Source organism: Setaria viridis, chromosome 7 (genome assembly GCF_005286985.2).
Source record: "Setaria viridis chromosome 7, Setaria_viridis_v4.0, whole genome shotgun sequence".
Lineage (NCBI taxonomy): Eukaryota > Viridiplantae > Streptophyta > Magnoliopsida > Poales > Poaceae > Setaria > Setaria viridis.
This window is the reverse complement of record NC_048269.2, coordinates 24,713,354-24,737,736: the sequence shown is the minus strand read 5'-3', so window position 1 is coordinate 24,737,736 and position 24,383 is coordinate 24,713,354. Positions and strand designations below refer to the sequence as shown.

Here is a 24,383-nt window from a genome sequence, read left to right as displayed (position 1 = left end):
GGTGCGCTATTGAAGAAGAGCGGAAGGTTGACACTGGTTAAATCAGCTCTCTCTGCGATGCCGATATACATAATGATGTCTGACAAACTACCGCCATGGGTGATCAAAGAACTGGACAGCATCAGGTGGAACTTCCTTTGGACCGGCAAGGACACTACCACACGTGGAAAAAACGCTGTTGCCTGGCCTACTATTTGCCGTCCGTCAAATTGGGGAGGCCTCGGTGTCATTGATTTGAAACTGTCCGGCTTTGCTCTGCATATGCGGTGGCTGTGGTTGCAGAGGACAGACAGCGAGCGAGCCTGGTCAGCACTGCATATCAACATTGAGCCTGAGGTGCAAGCCCTCTTCAATGCGTCGGTAATTGTTCGACTTGGCAATGGATGCAAGGCCCTGTTCTGGCTTGACAGTTGGATTGACAGCACCTCTGTGGACAGACTTGCACCAAATCTGTTCCAAGCTATATCAAAGAGGACAAGGAAAACTAGAACAATGCAGCAAGGGATAATCGACCGACGATGGATACAGGACATTCGCGGCGGGTTGTCAGTGCAGGCCATCGTTGAATACATCGAACTTTGGCACCGGCTCTCAGACGTACACTTGCTTGATGACCAGGAGGACATTTTCTGGTGGAGATGGACAGCCGACGGCAAGTACACGGCGGCGCAGCATACCGGATAATGCACGAAGGAGGCACCAAACTGCAAGGCGCCGGACGCATTTGGAAGAGCTGGGCTCCGCCGAAGGTGAAGTTCTTCACATGGCTGGCAAGCAAAGGTAGGTTGTGGACAGCGGACAGACGTTGTCGTCATAACATGGACGCCCATGACACCTGCTTCCTCTGTGATCAAGAGCCTGAAACTGGAGACCATGTCCTCGTGAGCTGCTCTTACACGAAGCAGATCTGGTGGGGCGCTCTGACTTGGCTGGGATGTGCTGCACCTTCCGAAATGGCCGGTCCATCCAAGAATGGTGGACGCACGTCAGGCGACTGCAGCCGCAGCACAAGAGACGGGGCATCAACACGCTATCATGCTCATCTTATGGAGCATTTTGGAAGGAACGCAATGCGCGTTTATTCGACGGCCGATCCGCAACGGTGCATGAGCTCTTGGTGAGCATTCGCGAGGAAGCATCACAATGGATTGCGGCGGGGGCTAAAAGGTTGGAAGAACTGAGAGGAGAGTAGTAGGTACTAGTATTAGTCGGTCGTAATCTTAGTGCACAATTGTGCCTAATGCCTTGGCATAAACTCCATGCGCCGCGATATAGATTTCGATCTTTTTCTAAATACAATGATACGCAAACCTTCTCCGTATTTATGAAAAAAAAACTTTTGAATGCGTCAACTGTGTACGACAAGTGCAAAACTGAAGAAATACAGATATTCGGCTATTCGTAGATTGTAACCTGCGGTTGGTGACGTGCCGTACCTCCTCACAAATCTTACGAGAGCCATATATGCATGCATGTCTATCTGGACAGTTCTTTTGTCATCACACGCAGCTAGATTTCGACAGATACAACACGATAACCACAAGCTACTGCTCATGCTTCCGTATCTTGTATAATAACCACAAGCCACTGCTCATGCTTTCGTACCTTGTATTGTAAGTGAAAATATTCCGCACGACAGTGCGATCTGATCCACGGTTTTGTAAGTGGCTGTACTAAACTGTAAACAGACCTGCTACTCCTTAAACTAATATCTGGTTCTAAGCACTAGAAAGATCATGTTTGGATACATTAGTGCTAATAGTCTAGTTAGCAACTAAAATTAGCATAATGGATCCAAATAAATCCACTAACTATTACTTCTCTACCCTACTATCAATTAGTCTGACGATCCCCGGACTAAAAATTAGTTATATAACATCGGGCTAATTCATGGGTATCCAAACAGGGCAGTCTATTACTTGATTGGGGACTGCTAATAGATGATAATAATTGGTGGATTCATGTAAAAAATAGTAGGTGAATTTAAACAAATAATTATCCAACCTCAGTGCTAATATTCCCCGTCCCAAATTGTAGGTCGTTTTGATATTTTTATGTTTATAGTTTTTACCATACATCTAGATATACATTATATCTAGATACACAGTAGAAGAAAACGATATACAATTTGAGGCGAAGGGAGTAATAGTCAGCAGCCAGCCGTCCATCAGCTAAATCAAAACAGAAGCTAAGTCAAAGACGACCTCTTTGTCGGCCGGGCTGGGTAATCATCAACTTATGCTAACACACGCCGGGTAGGACGGTGGCTATAGATAGATCCTCCGGCGCAAGTGGCGCCACGTTTCGATGCGCACTCGGGCTGCCGCCACCCGATCGACACCGCCTTTGCGGCAGCGTCGTGCAGCTTGCTTGACGTACGTGCGGTGCGTCGGCCAAAGCAAAAGTCTCCTCGCCCGATTTGCTCGCACACAGGCCGGTAGCAACAAAGGTCAGCGCCCTGGCCAGAGGCCAGGGCCGGCCGCCGCCAGCCAACTGGGTGCCGCCGCGGCACGCACGAACGAAACCGTGTCTCGCTCGGGTCAAAGGCTCCAAAGCCACCGGGCCGCCGCTGACGGCCGGGGCCCCACTTCCTCGCGACACGCAACGGCCCCGGCCGCTGGAAGGCTGCCGTCGCGGCGGCTTCGACCACACAAACACGGGCGCATATGCATGCAAACCCGGAGTGGGTGGGCGGCGGCGAGCCACCGTCACGTACGACCGTGGTGGCCGCGAGCCGCCGGCCGGCGCTCGATGGCGGGGCCCCCGCCCAGCAGCGGCCGGATTTTTGCAGGAGGACGCGTTCGTGACTTGGTGGAGTGGAGCCGTGGGCTTTTCCCCGCGGGAAGCGAGGAGAGAAGTGAGGGTTCTTTTTGTTGGGTCGCCTGTGCCCGTTGGTGCCGAAAGCGATGCCACGCGAGTTAGGTGCGCGCGCGGCCGGGGGAGCCGGGAGGTACGTCCTCGAGCACGCGTGCCCCCGGAGCCTAATGCGCCCAAAAAGAGAGGTCCAATGGCTGCCTCCGCCGCTTCGATCCATCTCTTCCTTTTTGTCATATTTTCCGGAAGAATCTGGTGCCGAGAAGCACGATTATTGGCCACGGGCCATCACTGCCAACTGCCAAGGTCCAAGGCTCCTGCAGATCCATCGGTGTCCACCGATCGATGCTGGTGGTAGTGTGGTGTGGTACAGTACGGCTGAGTTGTTGCCCTGACTAGGACATGATCAAGCATGCAATCAGACTGAGCATATTCGTGTTCTGCCACTAACCTACAACTCGCTTCCTCAGAGAAGAGATAGGATGCCTGCCTCTGGCGACGTGCATCCTCACCGAAATGTGCAGAATTAATGTTAGCCATCGTTAAGAGCAACTCCTAAAAAATTCTCCCCTAAAATAATATATTGGGGGCTATGCTAAAAAAATTTCCTCCAAAAATATATCAACCCACAGCAGGACGCTAAAAAAATACCCCCAATAATTCAAAATAAGCCACGTCATCATAATTGGGCTCACGTGTCATCCAATATACATTCCTTCTCTTTTCGACCTTATCTTCTTCCCAGAGACACAGCTCACCACCGCATCTCTTCGACCAACCGGCCTGCCGCTCGCCCACAGCTCCCACGCCGCAACCCATCCTGCAGCCGATGGCCTTTAGCGGGGCCACAGCCCCCCTCCCTCCCGCGGTCGCGGGGCTTGGTAGCGCCCGCCTCAGCACAGGCCGCGCACGTAGGCCACGGGGCACGGCGGCTTCGCCAGGACCGGCCGGCCGCCCAGGTCGCTGGGCACGGCAGCGCCCGCCAGGTGAAAGGCGACGTGGGAGCAGGGATCAAGCCGGCGACAAGTTGGGATCGATTTCCGGATGGGCAGATGCGCTGGATGGATGGATTGGTTACTTGGAGAGCACAAGTCCCTATCCCACCTTGTGCTCCGGACCGACAGTGCCGCCACGTTCCGCACCATGCTCGCGTTCCCGCGGCTACGCGACGCCGGCTACGTTCCCATCATAGCCAAGGCCATCGAGCTCGCTCTAGATCTTGCTCTTGGAATGCACATGTCGCTGATTAGCTCGTAGCTAATGATCCTGCAGAGGAGATGCTCGATGAGCTGGTGCCGGATCTTGAGCCGCTCCGCATGCGGGACCTGTCCCGCGTCAATGGCAGCAACGCCGATGCGCTATGCGGCTTCATTGCCTGCGTCGCTGGCGCCATCCGTTCCTCGACGTCCGGCGTTGTCGTCAACATGTTCAAGGGGATCGAGCGCCGGAGCTCATCAAGATCCAGTGCGAGCTCTCACTCCCGGGCTTCGCGGTTGGGCCGCTACACCTTGGCGCCGGAGCAAACAACCCTGTGCGCGCCTGACGTGGAGGAGCAGCCGGGCTGGGGACGCGCCGGCGGCGAACGGAGGTGGCCCGACGGGAAAAAAACGAGCAGCCACGGGATGAGGTCGGGCGGGCGGATTGGGGAGGCTACGCGTCGCGAATATTTGCGGGATGACGGGGTATTTTTTCGCGTCGCTAAAAAATTAGGGAAGGTTTGGGAGGACTGTTAGAGTACTTTTTTTTTCAATTTTCCCCTAAAGAAGGTATTAGGGGTGAGATAGAGGTACTCTTGAAGTTGCTCTAATATGCTTACATCCACATGTATAACAACTGAACCAGCAGCCTGTGTGACCAACCGAAGCACATGTAAATAACAAGGGGATGATCACGACAAGGCAACGGGCATGCTCACACCTCACGGTTAGTTCCGAAAAGGAAACGGCAAAACCGAGCAGCGTGCGGCATGCCACCTCGAGCAATTCGTGGCGATCCCCAGGACAAATCACGTGGGGAGGGGGCCCTAAACTGCCCTAACAGCAAAGCAGGGCTTTAGGTTAGCACGCTAGTTTATTCGGCAAAGCCTACCACTAGCCTAACCAATTCGGGGGGATAAGCTATAATACAGTTTTTAACAAGGAAGATGATCTAGTTAATTCATTCTCCTTCTGGCAGTTCGTACGAACTTGCCAAGGGGGGAAGCACGCAGGGACGAAATCCGATTGGAGCCGTCTGGCGTGCGATTAAGAAAACTAATCTTTTCTCTATAGCAATTAAGAAAACTAATTGCTTCTGTAGGCTCTCTTACCTAATGCATTAGGGCGGACGTTAGTAAGGTACGATCGGCTAGCTATATATGATGATCCATGTCAGCATTAATTTGTCCCACTGATGAGAAAAAACTAGCAAATAGAAGACTGCATATACCTACATTATTGATTGACTACTAGTTAGCCTTTTTTTTTCTGTTAAAAAAAAAGAGAAGATTGCTAGCCGCTAACTAAGTAGTCAATAACATACTTCAAGGTTTATGTAGATTTAATACCCTATTAACGCGGATATATTAAATTGGAGTGTGCTATAGCTAGTCCTTAAATTTTTTTAGTTGTTATCTATTGTTGTACCTATAGATAACGGACAATATTTTCAGTGGACAGTTCACTACTGACGTGCATTTTGATTTAAGAAATGCTGAAAAACTTTACAAGTTTTGCGAAATTTCATAATCACGCTGATTTTAATTACACTATCTAAAGAAATTTTAGGATGATATTAATTGATAGCAACTGACAACATATACTGCAAAATAAATTAAGGCTAAAATCAACTCCCTCCGTTTGAAATTATAAGTCATTCCAACTTTCTTGGAGAGTCAAATAATTATTTTATGTTTGACCAAAATTATAGAGAAAATCACAAAAGTTTATGGCACCGAATAGATATACTATGAAAATATATTTAACGAAGAAATTAATGGTACCTATTTGATATCATGAATGTTAGCACTTTATTGTATAAATTTGGTGAAACTTGAGATGCTTTGACTTTCCAAAAAAGTTGGAATGACTTATAATTTGGAACGGAGGGAGTACTTTTGAATACTTTCTCTAATAAAACACTCCTTGGATTGATCTTTCGATGAAGAAGTTATAAGTTTCAGCCAATGCACTGACACCTCCAATGCACTGACACCTTGAATTGATGGAGTGATTGTATATCGTTAGAGGCACCTAATCATACATCATTACATCTTATTGTTAGGAGTATTTCAGTATGCCATCGTACCTAATCTGAATGGTAATACTGAGGGCTCGTTTGGTGGGGCTCCAGCTCCGGCTCCAATCGCGGCTTCTGCTAGAGCCCTACCAAAGGGTAGCATCACAAACGGCTCCGCGAGTGGAGCACCCACGGAGCCGGAGCCCTTTTTGTACTGCCGAGGAGGAACCAAAAATAGTGGCTCCTCCGGCTCCTCCTTCTCTTCCTTGTGGAGGGCCCACAGGAAGAGCCGTTTTGCTAAACGTTTTTTCAAAAGGAGGAGCCAGAGCCGGAGAAGCCACTCCACTAGAGGCGTCAGAGCCGGAGCCGTTTTCAGAGGAGCCGGAGCCCTACCAAACTGGCCCTAACAACTTTGCCAAACGGTCTACTGGAACTTGGAAGCATCATGGCAATTATTGCGGGCGTGATGGGATTGGTTTGAAACTGCCGAAACTCAAATTTATAATCGAGTCACGCTACTACCTTTCCGGGGAATATAAGCACCAAAGTGGCTGGGGAAGATTTGAGTACAAGGAAAGCAACCGAGGGGGGTCAATCTAGCACACGATCAGTGCCGTCCACGCCGCGGTGACAGCAACAGAAAACACCATGTCGCGATCCCGACCGTCGCGTCAAGATCCGTGCGGCCGTGACGTGTCGGCATCGGAGGGTCCGCGACAAGTCAACGTGAGGTGGAGCCCGACCACCGACCTTGAGATCATTTTCCTTCCTGGCTCGCGGCAAAGTCGGTTCTGGCCGAGGTGAGGGATGAATCCCCTCGACTAAGCCAAACGTCTCGCACCGTGTTTTTACTCTGGATATTTTTAACCCGAGATTAAAGAAGCTTTAGTCCCAAGTTTAAAAACCAGCTCTGACGGCTGGGGCTTCTAATTTCGGTCGGTAATATCAACCGGGACTGAAGACTAACGAGACTAAAGACTAAAGAGCCCCCTTTAATCCCGATTGTAATGGTTGGGAACAACGAGGAAATTTGGTGGGGCATTTAGTCCCGGTTAATAACAAACCACTCATTTAGTCTCAATTGGTGTTTCCAACCGGGACTAAAGATTTAGTCCTGGTTGAAACCAACAATCGGGACTATATCCACTCTTTTTTCACATGGCCCTCCCTCTCTCTCCACCTTATTTTCTTTCCTCTCCCTTTTTCCCTTGTCTCGCGCAGGTAGCGCTCTTTCTCTTCTTTCTTATCTTCTCTTCTCCTCCTCTCCCTTTCTTCCAGGCGGAGCGGCGGGGGGCACGAGCGGCGCGGGCCGGCCTCCGGCGGGCGAGCCGGCACGAGGAGACGGTGGTCGAGATGGAGCTGCAAGGGGTAGCGGCGGGAGTAGGCAAGACGGCATGGGTGGCCTATTTTTTTAATTATTTTTTGGAACCTTTTTAGTCCCGGTAAAGTAGGTCTTTAGTCTGGGTAAAATACCCGGACTAAAGAGGAGGGTCTATAGTCTTGAAAGATCAGTTTCGGTTGGATTTTCAAGATATATGTGTCTCTCCAACTGGGACTAATGCTCACTTTTCCGGTTGGTCACCACTCGTCTGGAACCTCCGGAACCAAACGCCACCGCGCACGCCAGCTCGCCAGCCCGCACCGGTCGGTCGCGCCACCCCGCGAAGTGATCATTTCACCGGGAGTTCGTTGGTCCGTCTGGGCCGCAAGTTGGTCTCAGGATCAGTTTGTTTACGAGGTTCTTGTCGTCTATATATCGCTGTAGCGCCGCCGGGGCGCGCTGCACTTGCTGGGGCTTTCGTTCGGTCGCGCGCGCACGTCTTCGCATCGGCGCGCTAGCTACCTGCTTCATCGAGGTCCCTCGGCATGGATGCGTCGAGCGCTAGCGGCGAGAGCGGCGGCGGCGGTGGCGCGGGGGGCGGTCGTGGGGGCAGGAGGTGGAAGGGCAAAGGCGGCGTCACGCCCATACAGCCGCGGCGGCAGCTGGCGCCGGTCATGGAGGACGCGTCGGCGGCGTCGCTGCGCCCGCACAAGAAGATCGGGCGGGCGCCGGACCGCTTCCAGCGGTCCGCGTCGTCGCTCTCGACGACGGCTTCGTCGTCGGCCCCGCCTTCCCCTCGCGCCAGCGCCGCCTCGCCGACGCCGGCGGAGTCGTCGCCGCCCTCCGCACGGCGCATCTTCCCGTTCGCGTACGAGCCCTCGGCGCCGCCGGTGGGCGGGGCCCCGCGGCTGCAGCTCCCGCCGTGGCAGCACTCCAGCGCGTCGCAACCGGCGTCGCCGCAGCAGGCGCCGTTGCAGCGTCAGCAGATGATATCGTTCGGCGCGCCGCCGCAGTTCCAGGCGCAGTTCTTTTTGCCGGATGGCTCGCCGCAGCACCAGCAGCAGCATCTGCTGCGGTACTGGAGCGAGGCGCTGAACCTGAGCCCGCGCGGCGGCCAGGCCGCGGCCGTGCTGCCGTCGCTGTACCAGCACCTGGTGCGGGCCCCGCCGCCGCCGCAGAAGCTGTACCGCGGCGTGCGGCAGCGGCACTGGGGGAAGTGGGTGGCCGAGATCCGGCTGCCGCGGAACCGCACGCGGCTCTGGCTCGGCACGTTCGACTCCGCCGAGGACGCCGCCATGGCGTACGACCGCGAGGCCTTCAAGCTCCGCGGCGAGAACGCGCGGCTCAACTTCCCGGACCGGTTCTTCGGCAAGGGCCACGCCGGGGGCAGCGGCCGCACCAGCGCCACCTCCGCAGCCGCCCCGACCACTGCCGCGGGGTCTGGCTCCTCCTCCTCGTCGTCGCCTCCACAGACTCCGGACGAGGCAAGCACACAACAAACGCCGCCGCCGCACGCAGAAGGATCGTCGGACAAGCAGCCACAGCCTCCGGTGGCGACATCGTGGCAGCAAGATGTCAGCTCTAAAACCATGCCAGTCTCGGGTGAAATGATTCACGCGCCGGTGGCTCATGGCAGCGAGTGGGGTCCGGCCGACGAGGCTTGGTTCAACGCGTGGGGGCCAGGAAGTTCCTTCTGGGACTACGACATGGACAGCAACCCAGGCCTCTTTCTCCATGGTCGCTTCGCCGGCGATGAGGCCACCATGGAGCACTCCACCGCACAAGAAACCACAGCGGCAGCGGCAGCCGGGACGGACATGTCATGCGATCACGTCCCGGTAACACCTGCTTCTTCTTCTTCCCCACTTCACTCGCAGTCTCCCCATTCTCCTTCCTTCATGGACTAAACAGCACACCCTGATATCTTGCTGATCCCATTGTTTCATCTGCACGGCAGTAATAACACTAGCTAGGATAGAGATGCACGCAGGTTCAGGTTTTAAAGACAACTTGCGGCATCACACAGATTCATTTCACAGCAGCATTCATGAACCATTCACCCATGCCTTTTCTTCCTCAAACACTTCTTCTGAAACCCACCAGGAAACCCTGCTCTAGGCTGCAATTTTTAGGTCAGCTGCTAGGGCTACCTGTCAATTTCTCTCTCCCATGATGTGCAACAGCATGCATCCTCTACAGATGACTCATGTGTTTTAGATATTTCTTAGACTCTTGGAAGTGTTCTTCAGTTTGTTTGCAACATTATGTTACTGTTTCATGCGAGATGGGTTCGGTCACTGATTCATCAGCTGCGGATTCTTAGTGTTAGTAAAAATGGGTTTAGCAGCTTAATATGTGTGTGTATGTTGTGCTCTGATTTATTTTCATGTACCTTGACCATGCATTGCTTTGGAAATGTCAGGCATCAAGTGTGTGCGTGCATGCACGTTTTGTGATTGCTGTAACGATGTTCATAGTTCTTAACCTTCTTACATGTAGAGGGGATATTCCGGCCTTCTTGAACTTAATTATCTCAATGCTCTTGTCCCATAAAGACGCGAATTATGATTGTAAAATTTTTATTAAGGCAATGTAAACGTCAAATTACCCTTTTATATGATCGAGCAGTTCGTTCCAGCATGAGCATGGACGCCTGTTTGACCTTTCTTCGGCCTCCACAGAACTCCATGAGACATCATAGCCGCGAAGCAAAAACTAGGGGGAAAGCTAAGTCTTGACCGGCATTTTTATCTCCCCTTCAGTGTCAGAATATTTTACCACACTCATTCTTTGTTGATTCATGCTTGGCTCTTCTTCTCCAACCCTGACGAAATCCTTGGCGGAAGGTCCGATGTGCGCAAGATTTTGGTTTAGGGTTCACCATTGTGTAACAGATAAATACTGAAGCTCGTGGCACTGGATCGACTTTCGGTGGTGAGGTGTGGTTTGATGATAACTCTTGATAAGCTAGACGAGCATGAATATAATTTTAGCGCATGCATAACATACAAGGCAAGGCATTTGGCAGCCCTTGCCGTTTTAACATCCAAAAGAAGCTTTTCTTTAGATCAAGCATCTTCAAACAATGGATATCTAGGCCAAAAGGCATCCACTTGGCCCTTTTCAATCTACCACATATTTTGGCTTCGAACAAACATGTGCAACCGTATTACAAGATCTAATAGTGGAAACGAATTTAAGCTCAGTGCTCAGCATCAGCAAACCTCCTGCATATTCTGGAGAGTCAAAAAGGGACATCAGAATCTCAGATTTTGTGAGAGAGAGAGAGAGAGGGAGAGGGAGAGAGAGAGAGAGAGAGAGAGAGAGAGACCTCAGTCGATGTTGTTTGTAGGCTAGGCGGCCCATTACGAATTTAAACTGGGTGTAGGCTTGACTGGAGACTGGAGTTCTTGCATCTCCCTGCCCGCCCGGCTGTGTGTGGCCGCTGGCGAGTTTGCCGAGTGAATCATGGGCTGTACCCAAACAAGTTTAAGATGGGAAGGACTGGGCTGTCAATAGATTCAGGCCCAAACAAATATCTGCTCCACAGGCCCTGTTTGGATTAGGAATTCATTTTCAAAAAGTAGGTTTTTTTAGTAGTCCATCATGTTTGGCTTGCGCTAAGCAAAAACAACATTCAGCTTATCCAATGTTTGGTTGAGCCAACATACAACGTTGTAACGTTGGCATCCGGCTTGTATAGTTTGCTAAGAAGAAGCCCCACGGAAAACTGATTTTTGTCAAAAGTCGAGTAGGAGCAGTTTTTCATAATACTCGTATTTTGACTATTAGCCGGTGTTCGCCTACACGATCGTGGTGCTGTTTGCACGCCGTGTAAACGTTACTCGATAGCCAACAGTGCAGTTTAGGACTTAATCGGTGATTACACAGTTCAACCGTTTACATGGTAAAAAAAAGTCATACACGTACACGAAACGGTGATTACACAGTTTTACACGGCGAGTAGACCATTTTAAACAACGTCTAGGCAATAGAAAAGTATGAACTACAACTAATTGTATATCAATATGGCATTTGTTGTTTGATTTTAGAACCGTCAATTAGTAACACCAACATATGATTAGATCTTTAGTCAATTTGACTTTTAAGCTTAGTAATTTTTTATATTTGGACGATGAAATATCAAAATTTCTAATTTTTATTTGGATAAGTATGAATTTTATTGCAATCTTAAAAGACGTGTAGCCTGTGTACACAACGCCCTACTCAAAGGGTGACCGAATGATTACCGTTTAGTGTTTAGGTGAATGTTGCTATTAGCAAAACTATTTTCTTGTTATGCTGGCTTTATCCTGTCGTAGACAAACAAGGATTTAGGTGTTAGGGTCTAAAACGTGTTTAGCGAATCCTGGTAGTGATAAAACGGTAGATCCAACCAAGTTTAAGAGAAAGACTGTGATGGTTTGTCTTGGGGGTTTAGTCTATCCCTAATAGCCTTAAGCCAACTATATTCGAACTAAACGTTTCTCAGATTTATATGGCACCCATTTGGAGATAGAACAGCCGGTCAAAGAGAAGAATGAAATTGCTCTTACTTCAAGAAATGATAATAAAAAAATGAAAAAAATCAGGTACTTGTGTTCTACTAAAATTCTCATTCGGTCATTTTGTTTACTGAAACAACAAAGAAGCTGAAATGCTCGAAGAAAATTTTATGGTCCATCAAGTTAAATTTAGCTATTAAAAGTTGTTGCCACAAAACATGTGTTTCAGTTTTCAATGGACTATCTCCGCTTTTAAATATATGACACTATTGGCTTTTTTTAGTTCATTTGGATTTTCATCTTTTTTTACAGATGATTATGCAAATAAATGGATCTACAAATTAAAATTAAAGCACTTTTGATGATATAGATGGTAATCATTTTAAATTATTTAACTAATTAATTAAATAAATATTATTAATCAAAATTTCAAAAGAAAAAGTCAACATGTCATGTATTTTAAGAAAGAGGAAGTACGTGATTGTGCATTGAAGGGAAAATATACGCAGACAGATCCCAAGTGCCAAAGTTGGCTGGTCTCGGCCCTTGGGATGCCCGTGGGTCGGCAGCCCTTCTTTCCGGGAGGAAACAGAAAGCCATTTCGCTGGGATTTCACGCCATTCGCTTTCCTCCCCCGCATCTCTGCTTCCATCACGTGCACACCGCCTGATCGATGAAATTCCCCACTCGCCTACCAACCTCCCCGTCCCCGATGCCAACCACGGCGGCCACCGCCAGCGCCGTGGCATCCCCCTCCACCTCCACATCGTCAGCTACCCTCCTCCCCCGCCGCCGCTTCCTCCCTCCGGCCTCCACGCCCGCCCGCTGCCGCCTCGTCCCCACGCCGCCGCGGTGGCGCGCGCGCCTCCACATCGCGCCCCGGGTGGCCGTCGGCAGCGACGTGTTCTCGTCGCCTGACGTGGCCGCCGAGCAGGCCGCGGCCGCGCCCAAGGTCGGGAAGCGCGTGCGCGTCACGGCGCCTGTCCGCGTCCACCACGTTGCCAAGGCGCCGGGACTGGACCTGCGCGGCATGGAGGGCGTAGTCAAGCAGTACGTCGGCGTGTGGAAGGGCAAGCGGGTCACGGCTAATCTCCCCTTCAAGGTGGAGTTCGAGCTCAATCTGGACGGCCAGGACAAGCCCGTACGGTTCATCGCCCACCTCCGCGAGCGAGAGTTCGAGATCGTCGGAGACGAGTAGAGCTCTTGGTTACAGAATAACGCGCTCCCAGCGGCGACTGAGGCATCTGTATACTATCTAGTCTTTGAGAGAGGAGGCCGTCGAGGGTGTAAGAGATTGCAACTTTACAAGTAAGTTGCTCTTTGTTTACTTGTATGCGGTGTGCTTCTCCCCTCTCCTCTACAGCATCGATTTTTTTTTCAGATGTGACGAATTGTTTGAATGTTGTACTTTGTGATCCAAAGTGATTAAAATGACATATCTGTTACTGATTGTGTTCAGAATTTTGTTCTATTGATGACTTTTAAGACAAAATGTTACTGCTAGGAGTGTGGTACTGTGGTATATGATGGAAAGTAGTTAAATCTGTTTGATGATCGAATAAGCTTGATCATGGCTCAGAGGGGCCTACTTTTTCAAAGTAAAGTAAGAAGCCAACATGTCTGCTGATAGTTATGCAAATTGAATAAGGATGGTCGAAAGTTATCAGCATAACAGCTCTGTTCTGAAATTTAGCTGCATCTACTTGTAAGTCTACTCTTCAGGTGTTTCTTGATTTCCTTCATTGCTGCTACGACATTGGTGGTGGGTATTCTTTCAAGATATACAACAACAGAAGGCAAGCCAGTAAATAAGAAAACTCTGCATATTTTTTATGTAACTGTTATTGGCATGCTGGTTTCTGTTAATTGGATAGGGGTCATTTATGTAATTGTCTTCTAAAATCATTTACTCAGCGCAGAGCAAAGTTGACATATCATGTCTTTATGATTTTACCTCTGTGTTTGCTATATGCCAAACTGATTATAGTTCTGTGCTATGGAGCTTCTAATGAACTGGTGGATACATCAACACTTATTATAGACGTTGGCAATTCCTCTTGGATTTATTTGCATGTGCTTCTTGATCCTTGGTCAGCCTATACGAGCATGGGTGTACTAGGCACATTAGATTGGTGAAGTTGGCACGGTTACTATTTTTGATATTAAATATCTTGGACCTATAACAATATTCTGTTCTAGATTGCAACTTTATCATGGAAGGCAAGGTTTTTCTTGATTTCTTATCTGACGCAAATGAATATTACATTATGTCGTGTCTCAAAATCTGCTCCTGTAGGCCATTCTTGGAATCATCTGAAAGTTCCTATGTACTTGATAATTACCAGCTAATTCCCTTATCATTTTCTAGCTCTGAGTTAGCTTATTGCTCTCTTCTATGATGTTGTGTTCTATTGGTCATTGAATATCTGGTATCTATGTGAAAGGGTCTCTAGCTGAATTAAGGCCCGGCCCAGGTCGTAGCTGTGGTTGGTTTGGGCCCTCCTACCTGGGGTAGTTGCAGTGATCGCCAGCCCAGTGGTAGTCTCACAAGGGTTACGGGCCCTTGTGTAAGGGTGGGGCAGAGGTTCGGGGGTTTTCTCGGCCTGCCTGAGAAGGCCTTCTTAGCAAAAAACCCAGGGGCTATCTTATCCCCCGCAGGTCGAGTTTTTTTTTATCTGGTATCTATTTATTTAGGTTTATATTGCACTGGAAGCTGCCAGCAATCAATTCTGTGATGCATAGTACTTGCCCAGATATGCTTTGGTTGATAGGTCGGAAATGAATTCATTTCTGAACCCTTTGGCTTTGCAAAAGGGAATTCCTGCTTGTGTAAAAATGACAAAATTCACTTGTTTCAATTATTCTAAAATATATTTAGGAACTTTTTGGTACCATGTGGTTGTGGTTTTTGAACCTTAGCATGGCGATCAGATTTGTTCTGTATTGTATGATGGATTCCATATCAATTTCATAGGTTTATCGGTCTCTGCTTATGTAACTGCTTAACACTCTAGTTGTAAGGCTGTGTTGGTGCCATCTATACTTTTAATTTCGGGTGCTCTTCTGTTATTCTGTATAGGCAACTTAACATGGATGATTGTGAGTATGACAGACAATGAGACAAATAGAGAACAAGGAATTATCTCTTTCTAAAAATTCTATTTGGTTCCTATGAGAACTAACTCAGGTGTCTAATCGTTTTCAGTCCTTCAACTGTGTCTGTCAGCAGCTTAAGACTTGTCCATGGATATGTGAACTTAACATGGTGTTTCACTCTATTCGAAGTGCATGCTGACATGATTACCATATTTATTTTCGGATGAGTTAAGTTAATCAGTCCAACTTGCACATTACTAGCCTATTGACATGGAGCCTGGTCATTTGTCAAATTCATTTCAGAATATCTGACCCAAACCTAGTTTTCTACTCTAATTTTACAGCGTGCTGCAAGCATCTATATGGCAACATTTGTTTTGCCCATTCTACTTTATAAGAACCATTCATATAATATGTCACGCTTTTGCTTTTTGTGGGTGGGTGGGTGTGGGCTGGGGGGCAAGGTAAAAAAAAAAAATTCTAACATGCAGGAGAGCTGCGTATCAATATATTAAGAAGGAAAAAGGTATAGAACCCAAGACAAACTTACACAGGTTTTAGAAAAAACCTGAAAGCTTTCAATCATTTGCCACAGATATTTCTGGGGGTAAATTCTTAATGTCATTGACATGGTGGTGGAGTCATGAACCATCCAGTGCTGGGAGTGAGAACAGATTGGTGACATGGTGATGAGGGTCTCAAATCAGCTTTGCTTTGTTTCTTTGATGGGAGAAGTACCAAGCCACGGTGAGGCTCTGCTGTGGCAGAACCATGAAGTATGAGTCATGCGGCCAGCTTTTGCTTTGTTTCTTTGATGAGAAAAGCAGTCCTTTTTTAGATGTGACGAATTAATTGAATGTTGGTACTCTATGATCCAAAGTAATTGAACTGACAAATCTATTACTGACTGTGTTCAGCATTTTTGTTATATTGATTGTTAAGAGAAAATGTTAATACTAGCAGGAGGGTGCTATACTGTGGTAAGTGGCATATAATGCTTTTATGATTTTACCTTTGTCTTTGCTGTATATCAAACTGATTTTAGTTTAGTGCTCTGGAGCTCCTAATGAACTGACGAATCGATCAACTCTTTTTTCTATAGATGTTGGTAGTTCCTCTTGGATTTGCTTTTGCTTCTTGATCCTTGCTCATGCTATACTGAGCATGAGTGTGCTAGGCACATTAGCTTGATGGAGAGGGTGTTCCAGTTGGCACAGTTGCTATGCTTGATATTACATGTTTAAGAGCTATAACAATTTCTTCTTGTAGATATTGCGCCATTGTCATGCGAGGCAAGAATTTTTCTAGATTTAGGATCCAATCACTAATGAATATTACATTACATAGTGTCTATAAGTCTTATTCGAGTATGTTTCAATCTGAATACTAAAATCTGCTCATGTAGGTTATTTTTTTTGGAATTATCTATAAATTCCTATGTACTTGATAATTACCATTGAATTCCTTTAGTATTTTCTATCTGTTTTATTGGTCAGAGGATCCCTGATTTATAAATTTAGGTTTATATTGCTCCGGAAAACTGCCAGTAAACAATTCTGCTTGTCCAGAATCCATATATGCTTTGGTTGATAGATCATGGAAATGAATTCTTTTCAGAACCCTTCAGCTTTGGTAAAGGAAATTTCAGTAAACAATTCTGCTTGTCCAGAATCCATATATGCTTTGGTTGATAGATCATGGAAATGAATTCTTTTCAGAACCCTTCAGCTTTGGTAAAGGAAATTTCTGCGTGTGTTGAAAATGTTGAAATTCACATGTTTCAGTCATTTCAAAATATTTAGGAACTTCTTGTTACCATGTGATTTTGATTTTTGAACCTTAGCATAACTATCAGATTCATTCTGTATCGTATACTGGATTCCCTTTGGAATGTTCGCTTATATAGACTGGTGAATACTCCTATAGTTGTAAGGTTGTGTTTGTGCCATCGATATTTTTTTTTATTTTGGGTGCTTTTCTGCTATTCTGTATAGACAACTTCACATGAATGACTGATTGTGACAGACAATGCGACAAATGGAGGACTAGGGAATTATTTCTTTCTAAAATTCTATTTGGTTCCTGTGAGAATTACCACATTCTTCTTCTCGGATGAATTTAGTTAACCAGTCCAACTTGTCCATTACTTGGCATGGAACCTGCTCATTTGTCTAAATCATGGAATTGTGTCAAGACCTTCCAAAGAATCTGATCCAAACATGGGGTTTTTACTATACTCAGCTTACTGCAAGTGTCTGTACAATACCATTTAATGTTGTTGACATGGTGGAGTCATGAACCATCCAGTGGTGGGAGTGCGAACAGATTAGTAAGGATGCGGGTTTCAGGTCCGCGGGTTCGGTTTTTGTTTCTAGTTTTCGTCCACGGATTTGCGGATTCGGATACCTGAAGCACTATGAAATACTATGGGTTTGGGGTGATTCTTAAACTCTCCCGTGAAGCTCCATCGGACCCCGAAACATTCAGCCCACTAGAAGTCCACCTAGGGTTATCCTAGGTATATAAGCCTGAAATCCTTCACTCCGTCGCGTCGTCCCGCACCTAGGCACCCCGCCCTCCCGCGACCAGCCGCACCCGCCTCCTGCTCCTCCGCCCCGTAGCCCACTCCTCCGCCGCTCGCTCCGCCCCACCGCCCGCTCCTCCGCCACCCGCTGCCCACCGGCTCCTCCGCCACTTCACCCGGCGCCTCCAGTTCGCAGGTTTCGGGGATCCGCGAGTTTCGGTTTCGGGATGGATTTTCACCCGAATCGGTATTTGGGGCGGATTCAGGTTTCGGTTTTGGGTGCCCAGACACTCCACCATTCCGAACCTACCCCATTGCCATCCTTCCATATTAGTGACATGGTGAGGGTCTCATATCAACTTTGCGTTTCTTTGATGAGAAAAAGAAGAGTGAATTCCCTCCGTGTTAAAAAATTAACGTCAATCCTCCCAGTGCCACAGATTTCTGCGAACTTCCCTCAGCGCCATTGAAATTTTGATGTATCCCCCATCTTTCTTCCCCATCCAGCCATGGTGAGCCATCTGCGCCATCCCCTCCCCCTTCCTCGCGTTTGAGCGCACCCCACTCTCGGCTCCCCGTGCGCCCCTGCCCGTCCCCGGCCCTGCCTCGTGCGCCTCGCGCGCTGCAGCGACGCGCCGCCCGGCCTCCTCCTCGCGGCCATGGCCGATCGGCCTAAACGCTACCGCCGCCTATCTGCCCAGCCCAACCCCGGCGACCACCCTTTCCCCCTTTCCCGCAGCTGTGCGAGCCCCTGCCTTCCTCCCCCAGCCGCCTACCTTGGCCGCCGGCCAGCACCCACACGCCCCACATCGAATCCCGGCCATTCTGGCCATGGCAACCGGCCCCTGGAGCTGCTCGACCTGCGGCCGCCCCCCCATCCTCTCCCCGGCCCCTCCCCTGAGCCGCACTCCGAACGCGCGCAGCAGCTCTCCCCCACCACCTGCGCCCTTTCCCCACGCCACAGCCCCGCCCTCCACCTGCCCGAGTGCCGGCCATGGCGCCCATGGCGGCGACCTGTCCCCGGCCGCCCGAGCCATCCCGGCCTGAGCGCCGTATTGCGCCCCGCCTTCCCGCCAGCCAAGCCGAGCCGAGCCAGGGGCGGACGATGGCGGCTTGCAGTGCGCGGCATGGGGGCGGCTGGCTGGCGTGGCGCGAGCGAATATGCCCGTGCAGGAGCGGTGTGGATGCAGCGGCCGGCGTAGCGGGGAGGCGGCTGCGGGCCGGGCGGAGTAGCTTCGAGGCGGCGCGACCTCAGGGGCGGGACGGAGGTGCCGGTGGTGAGGAGCTCCATGGCAGGCCGGAGGATGGAGCGGCGTGGAGGAGCACCGGGCAGAAGAGAAAGAGAAGAAAGACAGGATATTGAGAGGAGCACCGACAGGTGGGGCCTCACTTAGGAGGGGTAAGATCATCTTTTCCAATCACACTTAGCAGCATATGGATGGGAAGATAGACGGAATGATACTGAGTGCATAAATCAAAATTTCGATGGCACCGAAGAAAATTCGTAAAAATCTATGACACTGAAGGGATTGATGTTAATTTTTATGGCACCGAGGGAATTCACTCTCGAAAAAGAACTAGCCACGGCGAGGCCACCCCAGCAGAACCGTGAGGAGTTATGCAATCAGCTTTTGCTTTGTTTCTTTGATGAGAAAAAGCAGTCCATTTTTTTGTGTAACCCCTCCTTCGTTTTCCTCAGTTTTACTCAGCAGCATTCTGCTGATGCTTTTGAGAACCAGGGATTCCATTAGAACGCAAAGATTGAAAGATACCTATGATTCCTTTCTCAGTCTTTTCAATCCTCAGGAAATACTATTTGCAGCTATGTATCTCGAGCAGGGTTCCCAGTTCCCACACACAGCGCGCGACAATGTGACACTGGGTATGACTATGAGGAACGAAATCAAGCCCCAAATTTCTGGATCTGGCGCATGGAGCAGCGGCTGCGGCGGCCGCTGGCGCTGGCCGCCACCCTCACCGACAGGCTCGCTGTGCTGAGCATCTACTGGCTCCTGCCCGGTGGCGCGGTCTCCCGGTGCTGCGTTTGGAGGTTGCCGGCACCGGCGTCGTCGGTGGCGAGCGCGACGGGCGGCAGCGTTGGGCGGTGTCCGACGGCCCGCGCGCCCAGCTGCGGCGCCCCTGCGGGTACGGGGTCTTGGGGCCTCGGCGGCGGGGTACCGGGCCTGGGCGATTGCGGTGGTGTAATCACACGGCCGTCAGCGTCCGCAGTGGGCAGCGGCATACAGCGGCGGCAGCGTGGTCTGTGGCGGCGGCAACGTGGTCTGCGGCGGCCGCACGCCGGGGCGCTGCCAACGACAACAACGACCGTGAGGACGAGGACACCGTGCCGGCGTAGCTACAACGACGACACGCCGAAGACGCCGCAGCCGGGAATGACTACGCCAAGCTGACGCCAGTCTACTGCCCCCAGTCAGCCCAGGTCGCAAAGGTTGGCCCAGGTCGCAAAGGTCGCTCCTTTCTCCGATGGTCGCTCCTTGTCAACGATGTCACCTCCGCGTTGCTACTTCCCGGGCAAGGCGGCCTATGGTGGCGGCAGTGTCCACTTCGGGTGGCCTTACCCTCACCTTCGTTGCCTCCTGCTGTTGCCACCGCCACCTGCCTCTGGCCGCACGCGCTCCTCTCTCTTCTTCCCTTCCCTTCCCTCCTCCTCCCTCACCCCACCGTACCCAACCCCCAAGGTCGCCGTCCGAATCCGTCGCCCACTCTTAGTTGCCGATGGTGGTCGCTCGTGGGGCCATGCCTCTGCTAGCCGTCTTCTTCGTTGGTAGGGTTGGGAGAATGCATCTTTGTCCTCCCCATGTTCCTTCAGGGTGCCGCCGCCTCCCATGGCGGTCGTCCCGCTACGGGTCATCCTCGATCGTTGTCATCGAGTGTTGCTGGGTGGGGGAGGGCTTCATCTGCGCCTGCATGTGCTCTTCTATTAACGGCTTCGCGTTGGTCTGCCACCTTTGTCAGGCTGCCCTCTTCCCGAACCTTAGGTCTCCGAAGATGTGTTTTCGGTGCTTGGCTGTGGATGTCGCGAGCGAAAGCTCTGCTCGGTGTTATCCGGTGCCGGCAGTGGCTACATCCGTGGGTGTAGCTCACTCTGTTGGGGGCACTGTCGAGGTCATCCACAACACTTTGGTTACACCAAGTGAAAGCTTGGTCCATTTTTTCTTGAATGGACGGACGATGGTTACGTCTTTGACACCGTTCCCTCCCTGGAGGCGTCGTCTTGCATATCCCTCCTCTAAACTACTTCGACTTGGGTGACCTTGGTTTGGCAGTTCTGTAGGCAATGTTTCTTTGTAATCTTGCAGGTTGTCAGTTGTTTGGGTCGTAATTTTCAGTTGTTTTGGCCGCCCCATTAGTTAGGGATGTTGTTGTGGGGTGAGTGGGGTTCTCTGTTCTTCTGCTTGTGGTCGTCTGCCACGAATCTAGGTCGCCTTTTCTTGCTAGCGCCGCCCATCGCCTACTGGTCGTCTTTGGGTCGCCGCATGGTTGCTCCTTGGTCATCTTTGGCTGTGCCTGCGGATGATCCTCATCGTCGTCGCCATGGATTACTCGCTGCCATACCATCGCATTGGCTCTCATCCAGACCTTGGTTGTATGCTGTGTGGAATTGCCAGGTGAAAACTTGGTCTGCTCCTCTGTGGACAGACGGACGATGGCGGCGTTGGCGTCGCTCCCTTCTTGGAGGCATCATCTTCCATGACCTCCTCACTCGACCTCCGCTAGCTCCGAGTTGTTAGGTAATCGGTGATGTGCGTGTCCATCTCTCCTGTTGGCTTCAGTCGTCTTGGTCGTGTTCAGTGTCGTGGTGGTGAGGTGTTTTTTCTTTTCTGTTGTCGTGTTTGTATTGTTTGTCGCCGGTGATGTCTCTTGTAACTCTGCATTTGGGGTTTCTCCTGAAGTTGCGTCGTTGTACTTCTCTCTTTCTTAATGAAAAACATGCTATGCACATCTTTAAAAAATGTGATAGTTAATGATTGAAATTGAGCCTTGGGGAAGTTTGAGCGTGGAAATACCTCTTCCGCCTTAAGAAATGAGAAATGATTCACATACAACCGTTTTGTATTTATGAGCATCTGCTCTTTCTTAAGCCATATGGCGTATTTAGGGCTTGTTTGGATACCCCATGCTCAAATGGAGTGCTAAAGTTTAACATATTGGGGTGTTTGGATGGTGTGTTAAACTTTAACACCTTCGGTGAGAAATGACTCCATTGCTCCCTCATTTATGGCCGACGAAGAGAGAGGGAGGATAGAGAAGGGGGCAATGGGAAAAGTGGAGACGGGGACCACTTTTAACAAGTTTAACAACTTTTAACACCCCCTTGAGGTGTTTATGAAATTGGGGGTGTTAAACTTTAACACATCCCTTTTAACACATGTGTTTGGGAGATAATATGATAAAAATGTGTTAAAAGTAGGGTGTTCAATTTTAACACCCCCTATCCAAACAGGGCCTTATGAGCTTTAGATGTAGGTGATTTTTTTTTTGAAAAGATCTAGGTGATTTCAACTATTAGAGCCTGTTTGGCAAGGCTTCGGCTTTTCCAAAAACAGCTCCGGTTCTGGCTTCTTTGGTGGAGCAACTTCTCTAGTGGAGCTGAAGTCATTTTGAAAAACATTTGGCCTATGTTTTCATGAGTAGATGAAGAGATGAAATGTCGAATGTACCTTGCATATTTGACTTGGTTGTACAAATAGTAGCCCTCATTTTATAATGCAATTTCATATAAATTAAAAAAACATTGAATATAAATTCTAGATTAACAAATAATTGTTTAACAGGCTTTACACGGTAATTATGAGCTTTAAGCCCAAAAGACACACGGGTGACCCTTCTTTTTTCTCTTCTTTTCTCTCTCTTTTTTCTCTCCTTTCTTTTCTCCACCTTATCTGTTCCTGCTTCCTTATCTTCTCCATGAGTGAGGTCGCAACGCTGCCTTCTCCGCATGCCACCACGTCGCTCAATTCCGTCCCCACAGATTCCCTTCTTCCTGCATCATGGATGCAGCCACGGCATGCCAAAGATGCAATTGCTAGTCCTCCACCTCTCCTTCCTCTTCCTCCCGCCCATCCTCCTCTCCTCCGTAGGCTCGTGGCCCCATGGCATTGGTGGCATGGCAGGCGACCTTATGGACGGCAAATTGGTGGGAGACGACAGTTCCATGGCTGCAGCGGCTCCATGTCACTATTTCTCCACCCCGCCACAGGTGTTCCCTACTGGTAGGCCCCATATCACCCTTTCTTCGCCATTAGCTTCGCCGTTCCCCTTTTCTTTTGCGCCACCGCATCTCATTAGTTGTTCGTGCCAACCTGCCCTCTACCTTGCTCCCCGCCACTCCACGCCGAGGGTACCATCGGCCTTTAGTACTTGGGAGACAGGAGGAGCCACTATTTTTGGCTCCTCCCCGCCAGTACAAAAAGGGCCCCGACTCTGGGTGCTTCGCTCGTGGAGCCATTTCGTGCGCTGCCCTTTGGGAGGGCTCTAGCAGAAGTCGCGGCTGGAGCCGGAGTGGAGCCCTACCAAACTGGCCCTTAAAATCTCTAATGACTAATGAAATACTACTCCACAATCTCAATAGGGAAAGAGTGACTCTCATCTGTACTATGCAAGGTCCAAGATAGGATCACCATGACATCAATACCATCATCATTGGATGTGGTCCAAGCTTCCCTTCCCTCCTACGTTGACAAAGAAAGTGTTGCGTCAAAGAATCAAGGGTGTCACCTCTGCAAGGCTTGAACAAATCTTATCTGCTATCACGTGAATTCGTCAAAAAAGAAATTGGATACTGGATGCTCTTCATGTGGAGTAAACATGCGATGCTACAATAAATATGTGCTAATCATGAATTAAGGTCCTATTTGGGAAGGAGGTGTTAAAGTTTAACACCCCACTTTTAACACTTTTTAACACTTTCCTATCCAAACATTTGTGTTAAAAGTGGGGTGTTAAACTTTAACACCCCATTTTTCATAAACACATGAAGGAGGTGTTAAAACTTGCTAAAGGTGTTAAAAGTGGTCCCCCTCTCCACTTTTTCCCAGATTACCCCTTCTCTCTCCTCCCTCTCTCTCCGCCGGCCATAAATGAGGGGACAATGGAGTCATTTTCCACCAAAGGTGTTAAAGTTTAACATATCATCCAAACACCCCAATGTGTTAAACTTTAGCACTCTATTTGAGAGTGTTAAAACTTTAACACTTGTTAAATTTTAACGCAGGGTATCCAAACAGACCCTAATTAGGCTTAATGAATTCATCTCACGAATTAACCCTCATTTATGTAATTATTTTTATTATTTAATCTTGCTAATTAACCTCCAAACATGACCCGACCTCGAGCCAATGCAATAGGATGATGTGATGCGAGGTGTAGACAGATGCCAATCCTACGCTCAGCTCTGCTGACCCCTGCAACGGTCGGTTCTTTTGGGTTCAAAAAAATATAAACAATGCGAAAAGCTCAACAGTCCCTCTCCAGCTCTCCTGCACCTGCACTGCTCCTCCAATTTGAATCTAGCTATTAGTCCGTCCGTCTCCGTCTCCGTCTACCGTCTCTCCCAACCCAGAGTGCGTTACACGAACACGTGCCTGGGGTCATGTCAGCCAGTGATTGCAGCGGATGTCGAGCTGAATCTACAAGTGATAGTAGACACTAGACAGTGGTGACAGGAAAGTAGTGAAACCTTCTAAAAAGGATTTTGAATGTGTACATTTCTGATTAACAACGCAATAACAGATATTTTACCTTTTTTTCTTACAAAAAAGAGTTGAGATTTTACATCAGGCAGAAGCTGAGAAGCGTGGCAAGTGTGGTACGGCACACGTCTTCACTGTGCTCAGTGCTCACTCTCCCGTGCGCAGAGCTCAACGGCTTTATCCTGTGTGCGCGT

General features: G+C 49.3%; 2 protein-coding genes across 2 annotated transcripts; both read left to right on the top strand.

The window, feature by feature from the left end:
* The first annotated feature begins 7,514 nt into the window (after positions 1 to 7,514).
* On the top strand, positions 7,515 to 9,966 carry LOC117863298 (uncharacterized). Its single transcript, XM_034746946.2, has one exon. It carries the CDS (start codon positions 7,897 to 7,899, stop codon positions 9,256 to 9,258), a length of 1,362 nt encoding a protein of 453 aa, XP_034602837.1. The 5' UTR covers positions 7,515 to 7,896; the 3' UTR covers positions 9,259 to 9,966.
* Positions 9,967 to 12,387: 2,421 nt separating this feature from the next.
* Positions 12,388 to 13,317, top strand: LOC117865995 (ferredoxin-thioredoxin reductase, variable chain). The gene has a single exon (XM_034750279.2). It carries the CDS (start codon positions 12,530 to 12,532, stop codon positions 13,052 to 13,054), a length of 525 nt encoding a protein of 174 aa, XP_034606170.1. The 5' UTR covers positions 12,388 to 12,529; the 3' UTR covers positions 13,055 to 13,317.
* Positions 13,318 to 24,383: the final 11,066 nt, after the last annotated feature.

Excerpts from the sequence above, each read along its gene's own strand:
- LOC117863298 (XM_034746946.2), top strand. The coding sequence starts at position 7,897 with ATGGATGCGTCGAGCGCTAGCGGCGAGAGCGGCGGCGGCGGTGGCGCG.
- LOC117865995 (XM_034750279.2), top strand. The coding sequence starts at position 12,530 with ATGAAATTCCCCACTCGCCTACCAACCTCCCCGTCCCCGATGCCAACC.